Consider the following 14,386-nt stretch of genomic DNA (forward strand, 5'->3'; position numbering starts at 1 on the left):
TTGGTTTTCAGTTCTGACCTTGCCCTTTGCAGAAACTCCGGGAGTTCTTGGAAGGCAGTAATCTCATCACGAAGCTTCAAGCTAAACATGACTTGCTGCAGAGGACTCTTGGAGAAGGTCGGTCCCCGGGAGCGAACAGGGAAATGATTTGGCCTGAGTGTTGTGTCATGAATGTTCTTTGTAGAGTGTGGAGTGAGAAAGTGTGTGTGTGTGTGTGTGTGTGTGCGCGCGCACACACACGCAAATGCATGCATGCATAGCCTCAACTTATAAATAGAGAATGCTGTCGTATGTTTAGATTCAGTTGACCTGTCTCACTGATAATTATGATCTCTCTTGAAGCCATTTCAAGCTTAGAGGTAAATTCAAGGAAGAGTAACTCCAGGGAAGAGGTCCCTTGGGGAAGGACCCGTACCTACTGACCCCAGTGTCTGCTTCCTCTACCTTGGGCTCCTCTGCCCTCCAATGTCACCCCCGTCCATTTGAATGGACCGGCACCTGTCCCATCTGTTACCATTGGGGATTCTAGAAACCAGCTTGATTTTCTTTTTCTTCCATTAGGCATTGTTGGTAGTTGAGAAATGATCTGATGGTGTACATCTAGATTGCTATGTGTGGTAACCAAAATAATAGCATTAATGCTAACAAAGATTCTCAGAGCCACAAACTGTTCTGAACTACAGTCTTAGCTGGGTACCATTAGCTTCCTCGTCTTTACAAATGAGGAAACCGGGGTGGGGTGGATACAAGCTAAGGGGACTATGTAAACATCATGGCTTCCCCCTTTTTGTCCTCATAAAATGTAAAAAGGAAAAACAAATATATACAGGCAAAGCTCTAACTTAGTCAAGTGTCCGGGGTCTAAAGCTTCTTTAGACAGGTTTTTCTTTACGCTAGAACCTGATGAATGTGGGAAAAAGTAAAAGAGAAACTGCAGGATGGGGTGGGAGATGAGAGGATGGACTTTGTGGGTGACTGGGTTCAAAGGAGATTCCCAGGGCTACAAAGGTGGTTGAGCCATTATGAGCATTCACGGGGATCTGAGTTCAGCTCCCAGTACCCACATGGTGGCTGGCTCTAGTTCCTGGGGATCCGATGCCCTCTTCTGGCCTCTTCAGGTATCACACACACAGAGACACACACAGACACACACACACACACACACACACACACACACACACAGTGCACTTACATATGTACACTCCTGCACATAAAGTAAAAATAAATCTTTTTTTTTTTTTAAAGAGGTTTCCGTCTTATACTTAAGTCCTTGCCTCCTACATTCTGGAACCTTCCTTGCCCACAAGGCAGTGTATCTACCACTTTACCTGATGGTTTGCTTCAAAGGACCCGTCATCCTCAGGGAATGGCCACAAGGCAAAAAGTTGTCCTGCATGATCTCGGGGCTCCCCAGGGTCTGGGTTGAAAGGCAGTCATATCTACAAAAAGTTTTTTTCGTTTGTTTTAACTATTAAAATCATCCAAGAAAAATAGAATAACCAAATGCAATGTGTCAACTTTAAAATCTGAACCAAAAGGCAAAAGTTTTTATGAAGGCCATTTTAAGCATAATGGGAAATGGATATAATCTATATGTTAAATATTATTGACTTAATTTTCCTATGTGTTATGGTACCATGGTAATGAAGAATGTTCTTATTCTTTAAAAAAAAAAAAAACTTGCTGAAATGTCATATTGTTCAGAACTTACTTCCCAATGGCATGGCTCAGGATTTTTAAAAGGAGACAGACAGACAGATAGACAGACAGACAATTATGAAATCTAAGTGAAGACGGTCAGTGTATTCCTTGAACTATTCTTTAATCTCTTCCATAGGTTTAAACATTTTTTTTAGCCTTTTTATCTCTGAATAGTTTTCTTGTATAATTATGTCCTGGTTTTGTGTGTGTGTGTATGTGTGGTTTTTTTTTTTCTCTCATAATAAATTCCCTGTTTTCCTCTGATTTTTCACATGTGCCCAATATTTCAAACAATCCCTTAAGGTCCCTTGCTGACCCCTGCCCCCCCCCCCCAGAGTATGATGTCTCCTCAGTGCAGAGAAATGCTTTGAAAGCTTTCAGACCAAACTCTCCCTCCGAGACTGAGAGCCACCGTGGACATGGTGAGGTGGAGGGGACTGAGCCGTGGGTGTGCTCTCTCTTGGCTCTGTGCTCAGGAGAGTGTTAATGTGGCTTGGAGCAGCACTCTGAAGCTTTTATGGTCGTCATTCAGGATAAATTCTTTCATGTCTCCTAGAAAGAAAAGCCCCACTGGTTAATGTTATTCTCCATGTCATTCTTGGATCGGGCTACATTTTGGCTTTGTAGACCGAGACCATTTGCCAAGGGCTGTCCTTAGCCACTCTGTAAAGCTGTCACACCTTGTGGACACTAAGCCAGGAGTCCTTTGTCTTGGAATTTCTTTCAGTGGGCTCCAGTGTCCCCCGTGACATAGCTCCGTCACACTCAGTTAAGTCTGCGGAAGGGACCTGGGTGGTTTTCATCAGGGTAGCGTGCATGAACGGGTCCAGACCTCTGCCGCTCTTAGCCCAATTCACTTGTGCCAGCTTGCCAGAACATCAGCGGCTGGCCACTCACTGCTGCTGGCTTTGACCCTCCAAGTAAAACGGAGCACAGGAGACACACCCCACTTTTAAAGAAGTTCAAGCCGTGTAAGCCGGCTGGCTTTCCACGCAAGCCCTGTTCGTGTTAATAGGCTTACAACAGAGGAGACCAGGCGGGTTAAGGGCGCCTGTCCCGTGGAAAAACAGTCCCATGGCGAGCCCTTGGGAAGGGATCCAAGTCCCCATCTGGTTAAATAAGGTTAGTAGGTCCAGGATTAAGTGGTGTGTTTGGGGACTGGCTTGACATTTCGGATAGGAGTACCTCTGAATTCTCCCAGACCAGCTGCTGCAGAACTGCCTTCATAGCAAAAACAAATACCTCGGTCCGGGGATTTAGCCGTTGATAGTGCACAGATGAAACTCTAACGGCAGACATGTGTTTGGCCTGCCTTGCCGCCTGCTGTTGGCAGGGCTACCCGTGGCCCTGTCAGTTCGTCAATTTACAGCACAGAGAAGCCACTGAATCAGACTCCCAAAGCGGCATTCTCCAGGCTCAGACTCCCAAGACTTGAAAAAGCCCAGAAGTAAAAGAAAGGAAACATGTGGGCTATGGGAGCCACGCTCGTCTCCCTCTCCTAGATCTTTTTAGGGAGATCGTTTCTTTTTTGAATGGAAGTTAAATCGGCCACAGTAAATGAGATATGTATCTATAAAACTGGGGCATTGAATTTTTTTTTCTTTCCATCTAGTAATGAGCCTTCGTGGTCACATCGGGTTCTTTGTGTGAGGTATTTGGAGGTAAGAGGTAGAAATGGCTGTACAATTTTTGCTAAACAGAAAATGTGACAGTGGAGACCAAGCTCTGAATTACATTGTTTCTCGTCCTAGGCATAATGTTTTTGACAAAGGAATCAAGTAGGTTATCTTGGAACAATCCCTTGTCAGCCTTTGAGTAGAAGTACAACAATTCTTTCAGAAGAGAATCAGATTGTGAATAATTATGGTTTTGTTTTTTTTTTTAACCAAATCTCTCTGGTCGTCGATGGAGTCAAGACAGGAAATGGGCTGGAAAGCAGCCACCACAGTGACTTCATCAGCCCCTCATTAGGGGACAAACCAAAGTTCCAAGTCAAGCTAGGCGTATTTTAAATATTATTCTCTAGGTTTTTTTTTCCCTCTTAACTCAACTTGCCCCCAACCTTCGTTTTGAATAAAATGCATTTAAGCATGAAAAATAATTCACTTCAGAATTCTGAAATAAAATGTAAGAGGATTAAAAGAAGCCAGTGATCCTGGATTGCAGTTCCAGAACTTGAAGGGTGTAGTCCCAGAACTTAGAAGACTTCAAGGCGAGCCTGGGATACAGAGCAAGGCCAATCTCTACCTCAGGAACAACCCTCTCCCACCTCCCTACCCTCCACCAAATAAATAGTCCAAGGAGCTGTTTGTACCAAAACAAAAAACTTAATCCTGGATCATTTTTTTCCCCTCTAAGTGGCTTATATGGAGGAGGGGGGGGGGGTGGGCCGTAGTTTTTAATAATTAAATAAGCTTCCTAAGAAAGTGGCCGAAATCTAATCCTCAGGCCACTAGACGCTTCGGCATTTCTTCAGGAAGGCGAGTCTTCCTTGTTTGTGTGTTATTGATGATGATACTTATTAAACCTATTAATGATGATACTTATTAAAAAATAAAGCACCACTCATCCGTGGAGATGCACTCAGGACCATTATCTGGAAAAGCTGTCCATGTGGCCATGGAGTTACGCAGTAACTCCCGTGACATTTGCTCTTGGCTCATTATTCAAAATGTATCTTGTATACGTTTTTTAATTTTTTATCTCAGATGGTCCACCATCAATGGAAGAAGCAAAATAATAGAATTCATCTGATCATTTATCTTTTTCTCAATCTAGAAAATAATTGGTTGGGATATTTGAGCAAAAAAAAAAAAAAACAGAATTTCCCAGCTAGTAAAATATTTCACTTCTAATAACATCAGTTTCTCTAGTATCGGACCATGCGAAAGTGATCAGACGGTGCGCCTCACCTTAAATGTGTAGATAGTTACTAATCTGCGCAATCACATATCTGGGTGTTTTTTTTTATTTAATCCATTATATTTTATTTTAGCCCTAGTGGGCAGATAGAAGTATACGCCGGGTCCATTCCTTCCTTCTAGGATGGTTCACAAAGTGTTTTCTGGTGAGAAAACAGAAGTCAGGTTTTAGTGTGGATGTGCATGTAGTCTGTGTGTTTGTGCTTGTGGACATGTGCACGTGTGTGCAGGCATGTGTGTCCACAAGCCTGTGGAGGCCTCAGAGGTCAGCAGAGAATGGCTTTCCTGATCACTCTGAGACAGGATCTCTTCCTGAAGTAGGAGCTCACTAATTGGCTACGCTGGCTGGCCATGCGCTCCAGGGATCCACCTGTCTCTACCCTGAGTTTGAGACTGGCCTTGCTCTGTATCCCTGGCTCGCCTTGAAATCTTCTAAGTTCTGGGGCTGCAATCCAGGATCACTGGCTTCTTTTAATCCTCTTACATTTTATTTCAGAATTCTGAAGTGAATTATTTTTTACACTTAAATGTGTTTTATTCAAAATGAAGGTTGGGGGAAAGTTGGGGGGCTAGACGTGTGCCCCCATGCTTAGTGTTTACATAGATGTTGGGATCTGAACTCAGCTTCTCATGCTTGCCTGGCAGGCACTTTACCAAATGAACCATCCCCCCAATGCCGAGACTTAGCTTTGCGTGCGTGCGTGCGTGCGTGCGTGCGTACGTGCGTGTATGTGTGTGTGCGTGCATGTGTCTGGGTATGTTGAGCATTGCATTCACAGCCTCTTGAATGCTCAGTGAGTGCTCTACCACTGAACTACATCCCCACCCCAACCACTGCATTTTTTAAGATAGTGTCGCACAGTGCTCGGGATTTCAGAACTGCAATTAAAATAAGCCTCAACCCTGGTGCCAGACCCACGCCACACTAATGCGGCCTGGGACGGGTCGTGTTCTTAAGGTGCTCTGTCTCTTTTATAAAATAAGAAAAATAATAGAAGCGACTTCGCGAAAGATCTGAAAACTGTGAGTTAACATACTGAATATAAAGTGCTCAGGCCGGGTGTGGTCATACACACAAATACTGCCAGGGGCTGAAGCAGGAAGAGCAGGAGTCAGGAGTTCTAGGCTAGCCTGCATACCAAGGTTACAGTGTCACTCTGTCTCAAAATTAGTAAGGAAATATACAGTGCTTCTAACACTGGGCAGAACTCGTTGCTTATATAATGCTAAGGACATTTATTCAAATAGTTTCTGGCCTGTTTTTATTAATATATCTCACCAATGTCATGATAAAGCACCATACATGGCCATACAATACAGACAAGCCAGATAGTGTCTCTGCCCTCAATCCTCTGCTCATCCCACTGCTTCACGCACGATAGGTGGTCTCCACCAGCTCCTCTGCCTGGCCTCAGCCCAGCCAAAATGATAGACACTCTCTGCCTCGTCTGCCCTCGCCCAAACCCAGTCCAGCCCAGCTTCCTACGGGCATTTCCATTAGGATAGCCATCAAGGTACCACATACCACACTCAGCTCACTCCAACTCTGGCTAGAATCTGATCTTTGCCAAAAACGTGGGTTGGCTCAGATCTGTGTGAAGAAGGGTGACCTCTGATAGCATGCTGCCCCCTGTTTAATTGACCCATATCAAGTATTTCATGTTACTTGTTATTCAAGAGCGGATAATAGACAGAGGGGCTCAGTGGTGGTCTAGGGGGGTTCGTTGACCATCCGCACCTCCCAGTTGTCCAGTCTTGTGGGTCTGAAGCACTGTGTCGTGTGATGGGCAGGGCTCACCTGTTTGTGCTCCACCATGGCCTTTCTCTGCCAGCTGTAGCTTCAGGCTCCTTCAGAACCGTGACGTCATGCTTTGCAGACAGGCCATTTTGCACGGTTCTCCTCTCCCGCACCTTACCACACTGTCCCACCCTGAGTGCATGAAGAACAGACAGCCGCCGTGGATGTTTGCACACTTGAGGTGAACGCAGACTGTGAGCGCGCTAGAACACGTCGGTCCTGTTAGTTACAATAAGGAGGTCATATGTATGAGTGAGAAGCAGCGGGTGGTTTAGATGGCGAAGCCTGTGAAGACGTGGAGCTTACCTGGTGGTTGATTGAAGAACAATTTAATGCCGTTGGGTGATGCTGTCTGTGTCAGTTCAGAATAGGGAACCCAAGCTCCCTCCTAGTGCCATGATTTCATACCCAGAAAGAATACCAACACAGTCTACGGGAAACTGAGTTGACCCAACGCCTATTTGCTCTTCTGTCAATCAAAACAGCACAAATCACTGGCAGGAGCAGGGAGCTTTTAGATATGCTTTGGTGTGTTTTGTGTTTGAACACAAAGATACAGTCAGAGAGCTATTTCTTGTTTAAAAAAGAAAAAGAAACTACCTCAAATTGCCAAATGGAACATGTTTCTCTAGCCTATAGAATTTGTTAAATTTTGCATTGAGATTTTGTGAAAATCATGACTTTGAATTATTTGTTATCATATGCCGTTCACATCTTCTCTACTACAAGATCTGTAACTCGTTCTTAACTCAGTATCCTGAGACAAGGGGACCAATGATACACAGGATTATCAAATCGAACCCACTGAATCCACCCAGTTTACTAATTTATTTATTTATTTATTTATTTTGGCAGGTCATAGAGCTGAATATATGACTACAAGGTAGGAAAATATTTTATCTGTAGTCTGTCTCGCCTTCTTTTCTCCTTAACAAAAGCAGTTGATAACTCCAGAAGATAGTCTGGGCATGGCAAAGCACAGCACCCTGAGATGCTTGGGTTCACACCAGGTGACGTGTGTGGTATCTGACACAGCCTAGGTTGCCCTCAGCGGTATCACAAAGCTCCTTAGTAAGCATTTGTACCCAGAGTTGGGTGAGCTTAATTGTTCTAATCCCAAACACATTAACTTTTTGGATAGACCGATGACACTTTTGACCTGGTAACTTAGTTAACATGTGATATGGGGTGTGTACCACCTGCGTTAGTAAATAGAAAGAATGGCCTACTTCCAGCTCCTGTGAAAACGTCACTTCTAACATGGACCGCCTATTGCATGTCCCTCTACCCACCGTGAAGGACTGACTATCAAGCTTCTTGCTGGAACATTTGGAAGCAGATTCTGACTTGAGTTGAGGGGCATTTGAGGCAACTTTGGTCTCTCGATGGGGTCATCCCTATCTATAGCAGGACGACGTCATAGGGGTTGACATAGCAGGACTTCGCGTTTGAGGCTGAGTTCTAGTGGACACAAGAGGCACATGAAGCCTTTCGAGACAGCCCTCTAGTTCCGTATCTGATGCTTGCATGCCCTGGGGTGGTGTTCATCCCAGGGACCATGGATGGCCGGGTTAGCAGATTTCCAGGGATGGTCAGAACCGCCTTCCAAGTGTAACTTTCCTGTGCAGGTTAGCCAATCCAGAGCCTGCTTTAATTGGTTCTTGCACACGGGCCTACAGGTCCGCCTGCCTGGACCCCCCGCTGCTAGGTACCAGACAACCAGGAATGTCCCCCCTGCTGCAGAAGCCACCAAAATCACCCCAGCTCTACAATTCAAGTGTTGCTTCCCATGCTCTTCCCATTCCTTCCCTTGAAAACCATGGAGAATGGGGGTTTACACACACACACCTGCTCCTCCTCCCTGTCTCCCGCCCAGCCTTCGAGCTGCCCCCTGTTCACACCCACTCCATGGCAGAGTGCCAGGGCACACCTGTGCCTCTGCACGCTGGTACACAGCTCTGTCTCCTCAGGGCAGTCACCTCTTGGTAATATAAAATCGGCATTAGACAACATTTACAAGATAATGGAAAAGGTGACGACGACGTCATCCGGTAGAGCTGATGAAACTTTTGACGGCTAGTGTGAGTTCCTCACGCCTGCCACACTCCTTCCTTCGTGCGCAGCATGGAGTTTAGCGTCTGAAAGCACTTCAGAAATGTTCGCTGCGGAAGGACGAGGTGTGCTGCCCGGGAGAGGTCTCCACACACTTCTGTGTCTTTGCAAAGGCTCCTTTTTAAGCGCCTGAGCACCAGGGGACTTGAGCTGCTGCTGACTGTACACTCCATTAGTCACAGCCCTCCTGCCAGGAGATTCTGAGGGTTTTAGCCATGAAAGGCTGCATCAGCAGGTTTGTCCCGTACACGTGTTGATTGCTGTGCCAGTAGCTAATGATGCTCTTCAGGGTTTCCCATAAATTCTTGGGATTTTTTTATTTCTAACCTAGGCTTTGCGAACTTGGAGCCAAATGAACTTAAAAGGCCGCCCATCTAAAGAACAGGCTCACAAAGGGCTTGCACAGTCCATAGGCATGGCGAGCCTTCTCCGGTCTGCCTTGCAGAGTTAGTTAACCGGCAAAGATGCAGGAACTGAGTCCAGCCATCTTGGTCCTCTAAGGGAGAGAGCAGGAGTAGTAGCCTCCTTGTTCCAATGATAGCGCAAGGGAAGTGATGCGGGATTTGCCAGCTTAGCCCATGGCACACTGGATGTGTGCTAGCAAGCCTGGAAGCTTATCCACCAAAGCCAACAAGCAGAAGAATCCAGAGCAGCACAAATATGTGTCATCTACTGCCGCACGGATGATAATGCGGGCAGGGGCATCCTGCGTTCTACCAAAAAAAAAAAAAAAAAAAAAAAAAAAAAAAAAAAAAAAAAAAAACGGTCACTCGGATGAATCTGGGCTTCACACTCCAAAACCACATTGAAACCAATCCCTAATTTTCTCAGGGATGACCTGTTAATGAAAATGTTTACATAAAATCAAATCCCATTAGTGCATGAGGAATACTGAACAGATGTGATGTTACCTGCATTGGAGAATTAGGAACTGGCTTAAAAACATTTAAATTCTCATTTGGAAATCTCTCAGAGCCCTATTATAATTATGTTTTGGTGTGTAATTCACCAAACAAAAACCTGGCTGTATAACATTTGTCTAAATAGCTCCCAATGGCAACTTATAATACCATTTTTAAGTAAGCTACAAAAAAATAAAAATAAAAACGCTAGTTCTTGCACATAGGAACACCGTAGTCCGGATGAACAGCTCATGTGCTTCTGATCCATAAATAAAATTAAACTGAAGGAAAATGATGGGGGGGTGTTTGCTCCTGGGCTGGGGTGGGGAAGGAACCCAGGATCCTCTGGTTTTATTATTTTGATATGACCTAAGGGTATTTCATTTATTGTCTGATTTCTACCATGCTCAGTAATTATATTCCATTCCCTTAGGCCTCCAAACGTCCCCCCTAAGCCCCAGAAACACAGGAAGTCCAGGCCCCGCTCCCAGTATAATGCTAAGTTGTTTAATGGGGATTTGGAGACATTCGTCAAGGTACTGCACCAGCCAGCCTCATGCCTGACCTCCATGCTTCGCACTATAATGGTCTCAGCCTCCCGTGAAGGAGGCAGGTCATTAAGTCGAGTCTGTCCTGGGGCTCTTTGCTTTCCCAGAAAAAGCAATATAATATTTCCTGAAGTCAGAGAGGAATGAATATTTGGATTGAGAACCTTCTGGAGAAAAAAAAATTAATGCGGACAATATTATCATCTGGGTAAAAGAAAATGCCCCCCCCTTTTTTTCTTTTTCCAAGCCAAAATCTGTAGGAAAAAGAAAAGGTAAACTTGATAAAATATTTTCTCCTTACTTGTGCACATGAGACGGCACAGTGTATATGTTTTTAAAATCTGTCCGTAGCCTTGCTCTGAAGCAAGGCACGAGTCTGGCTTTCTCGTGACTTAAGGAATTCATTATATTGGACAAATTTTGTACAGCCCTGAAGTCTGTATCTCTGCTGTGTTTACTCTCTGCCTTCTTTCTCATCCTGTATTTCTGATAATGCTTCTAGCCGGGGACGAAGGAACTCTCACGCCAGACATCAGGTATTGTGCCGGAGGGAAGCGAGGGTCTCTATGAGCTGGCATCATTTGCAAGTCATACCCATGCTTGGCTTTCATTAGAGTTTTTAAGGTCTCTAAGAGAAAAATGTTTGCAGTTAGAAATTTGACAGTTTATAAATGGGCTTTACTTAGTAAAACCTGTGGGAAGCAGACACTAATTGAAACGGAATAATACTTACCAGTTAGAGTGGACGTATCAGCTTTTACCTGATGGCGTTTGGCAAATGCCTCCAATTTCAGCTAGGGAAAGTCAGTGATAAATACCAAATGCATATTTAATATTGAATTATGGATTTTTATGTAAATTGTATGAAAAAGAGATGTTCCCATTAGAGATAACATTTCATGAGATGGGCTACAGTGGGGTATTTTTTGTTGTTGGTTTTTTTTTTTGTTTTGTTTTGTTTTTTTGTTTTTTTGTTTTTTTTTTTTTTTTTGGTTTTTTTAAGACAGGGTTTCTCTGTGTAGTTTTGGTGCCTGTCCTGGATCTCGCTCTGTAGACCAGACTGGCCTCGAACTCACAGAGATCCACCTGGCTCTGCCTCCCGAGTGCTGGGATTAAAGGTATGCACCACTGCCCGCCGCCTGGCAGGCTACAGTGTTTTTGATGACTAACTATAGTAGGAAAATGACATTTTAAATATTTGATAAGTTCCATAATTTGTATGTTATAGACATCTTAACTTCTCTAAAGATAGATCTATTTGTTAAATCTGTGTGCTAGCAATTAAAAGGCTTGCATTGATGTATGTGTGTGCCGTGTATATGGCACTTTAGTACATTCACGCTTGTGTGCATACAGAGGGAGAGAAATCAGAAGCCACTAGAAGCCTTAAAAGTGAGACCTAACCCTGGGATAAAGTGAAGGGCCACTGAGCAGTCCACACAGCAAAATCACCAAGGCATTGCCAAGTCTCGGCTCCTTTTGACGCTAATTGAATATAAAATTATTGTCGAGATTGACTTGATTAACTAGCGTCCCAGCCCCTAGCTTATTGGCAGGAGCCAATTAACAGAATGAGGGCAAACATTCAAAGGAAGACAGTAGAGCTGTGCCCTTGATGGCCTGGCAGGGAGGGAGAAAGCCAACAAGCCAGAGGCCGATGAACCACTCTGGTCCCTTGCCTGGCGTGGTGTGGGAACAGCTGCTTCAGACGATGCACGTATTAGAGACTTTGAAAATCCCTTGCTAAACACTGTCAGTTAAAGGCCAGCAAACTGAGGAACCGAAGGAGGACTAAGGTAGTTAGTTTGTGAAAAATCCGCTGTGTGAGCTGTGCTCACTGGTACCCGGGAACCCAGAGGGACTGAGATCTCGCTCTGCACTTCAGGAAAGTGCTCCTGAGCTCTCCCAGATTGCACCACAAACAGGCAAGAGCAAAACCATCTTCCCATGGGGAAAGGGAGACACAGAGAGATGTTTGGATGGAGGTGGCAGAAAGCAGCCCATCATCTCACTCCTTGTGAAATATTTTCAGCCCAAACATATGGCACCCATGAAATTAAAATGCTCGTTATATTTTTACTACAGAGTGCACTATGTCTTAAATGGGATGCTGATCTTTGTTAAAAGATTAACTGTCATCTAAGTGGATGTCAAGACGAAAATGTTTAGTACAGTACCATGAAGACTTTGTTCAGAACTTTCTGAGTGCAAACAATTTTCTTTTCATCTTGGGTCCTTTGTCTTTATGCTGAGTTCGGCAGAGATGTAAACTAATGTTCCCTTTCATCACTCACTCTTAAGTGTTTGTTGCTCTTTTAAGTTGCAGTGTGACATGAACCGTCTGTAAGATGTTGCTTCCATTAAACCATGCTTGGGTCTTACAGAAAAAGACCCCTTCGTGTATTCAGTAAATTTTCATGTCATTACCCCACTGTTCGTGAGCCAGCTAGCCTTCACTAAAAATGTGTTTTCTTTTTTAAGGCTCTTCTTTAAGGAATTCATAAAACGTATGATCCTCAACCAAATTAATGAATTGGAGAAACCCAATACAGTCTCCAGAAGTAATTGGAACATTAAGTGGTTTATACCCTGGTTGCCTTAAAGCTTGAAAATAAAACTGTGTCTTAAGAAGCACATTGCCTACTCTGGAGACGATAAAGACAGTGGGAAGAGTTTGGACTGCCGAGATGCATTATTCCCAGTGTCCCCTGCCCAGCTGGCCTGGGAAAGTTAACCGGTCTGAATTGTCCTAGTGTGTTAAAACCAAGTTCCGAATGAAACTCCTCAGGAGTGTGTGCCCGACACCAGCTAATCCCTTTCAAGTCCCATGTTTCCTGGAAAGATCTAATTCCTAAAAGAGTGGTCTTAAAAGTCCATGAGAAACATCATCCCTGGTCTTTCTTTGTAACTCACAGAGTGCATGCCATCAGTACATGTTTAACTGCCCTCTGGGCCCCTTCATCTCATCTGCCATCCTATACACGTGGCTTTTAAAGCATTTCCAGCATTTGGTAGAGGATGGTGACCATTTTACAAGGTGTGGGCCAGGAAGGCCAAAGCGGTCTTCCTTGTCTTCATCCTTAAAACGGGCTGAGTGTATGAAGCTAAGTAAGTTCTGATGCAGACTAAGTAACCATGTAACACACTTTCATTACCTACAAGACAGTTGGCGACTGCCATCATCCAGGTGGCGTGGTCTTAGTGATGTGTGGTGGAGAGGGTCCTAAGAATCCTGGAGCAGCGAATTAGACAGAAGATGCTGCAATTGAAACACACGATATTCTCCCGGCATGCTCCACACTGACTGTCTTGAGTAATAACCTCTTAAAATGAGTTACTCGTTTTTGGGCATGTGAGGTAAAGATAAGGAAAAGACATGAAGTGAGGTCTTGGTGCTGTGGCTCTTGTCTGAGGCAGCGGAGTTACCCATTCTAGCCTCCGACTCAGCCTCCTGGCTCAGGGGATGACGGCCACCACTCCCAACATGAATTCGCTTCTCAACATACCTAGGATTTCTTGTGTTAAATGCACCTAATTTAGCTTGCTTCAGAACTGAAATACACCTTTGTCCACTTGTATATTTTTTCACTCTTTTTGTTGTTATTCGTTCTTTCTGGAGAATTTCTAGAGGGGTGTGTTCGGAAAAGGTCACCTGACTAGGGCAAAAGCCACGCTAATGACTGAACTGTGAATCTTATTTCTCCATGGGACTCGGCCTTCTCCTCTGACAATGGCTGGTTTCTGTCTCTCTCCCCAGGACTCAGGCCAGGTTATCCCTCTAATTGTGGAAAGCTCCATCCGGTTCATTAATCTCTATGGTAAGCCCGTCTTCACGGAATCCTCATTTAAGAGCAGGTAGTGGGTTTGTTTCAGTAAGCCTGTCCTTTTGCTGGCGTTTTATTCTTGAGGAAAAAAGAGATTTTTTGGGGGGGGGAGGTGAGGAGGGAGTTTCTCACGCTCTTCCTCTGTCACCCGTAGGTCTCCAGCATCAGGGGATTTTCAGAGTGTCTGGTTCCCAGGTGGAGGTGAATGATATCAAGAATTCCTTTGAGAGAGGTAACTGTATGTCTGTACCCATAAGCAAAACATGGTAAAAACCCACTTTTCAGAATTCTGTGTTCTGCCCGGCGCACTCAACTCTGCTCAGCACCCCACACACACACACAAACCTCCGTCTTGCACGGGCTTCACTGTGGGAGCCGTGGGCAATGAGTTGTTCCTGTGAAAAGCAGAAAAGCCAATGAGATTTGTCCCCTGGTTTAGGGTTCACAAAGACTGTCCATGACGTGTGTCAAGGTGGCACCTGACAGGGTTCTACAAGGGATAGGCTGGCTCAGCCTTCATAGTGAGGGGTGGGACATCTCCTTCCCACTTCCTGTGACCTGGGTCAGTGCCTTCTCTAGG

General features: G+C 44.7%; 1 protein-coding gene across 4 annotated transcripts in view; it reads left to right on the forward strand.

The window, feature by feature from the left end:
* The window catches only part of Srgap1 (SLIT-ROBO Rho GTPase activating protein 1), a 279,322-nt gene that overhangs the window by 231,623 nt on the left and 33,313 nt on the right, over positions 1–14,386 (forward strand). For 2 of the 4 annotated variants that reach the window (XM_076554167.1, XM_076554166.1), the window contains exons 10-14: positions 33–117; positions 7,276–7,303; positions 9,868–9,970; positions 13,740–13,800; positions 13,961–14,038. In XM_076554167.1, coding sequence (XP_076410282.1) covers positions 33–117; positions 7,276–7,303; positions 9,868–9,970; positions 13,740–13,800; positions 13,961–14,038 — 355 coding nt within the window. Of the gene's footprint in view, positions 1–32; positions 118–7,275; positions 7,304–9,867; positions 9,971–10,484; positions 10,519–13,739; positions 13,801–13,960; positions 14,039–14,386 lie in introns of all 4 variants that reach the window. The other 2 variants (XM_076554169.1, XM_076554168.1) reach the window with 1 other exon arrangement.

Source organism: Peromyscus maniculatus, chromosome 18, assembly GCF_049852395.1.
Source record: "Peromyscus maniculatus bairdii isolate BWxNUB_F1_BW_parent chromosome 18, HU_Pman_BW_mat_3.1, whole genome shotgun sequence".
NCBI classification, from domain to species: domain Eukaryota; kingdom Metazoa; phylum Chordata; class Mammalia; order Rodentia; family Cricetidae; genus Peromyscus; species Peromyscus maniculatus.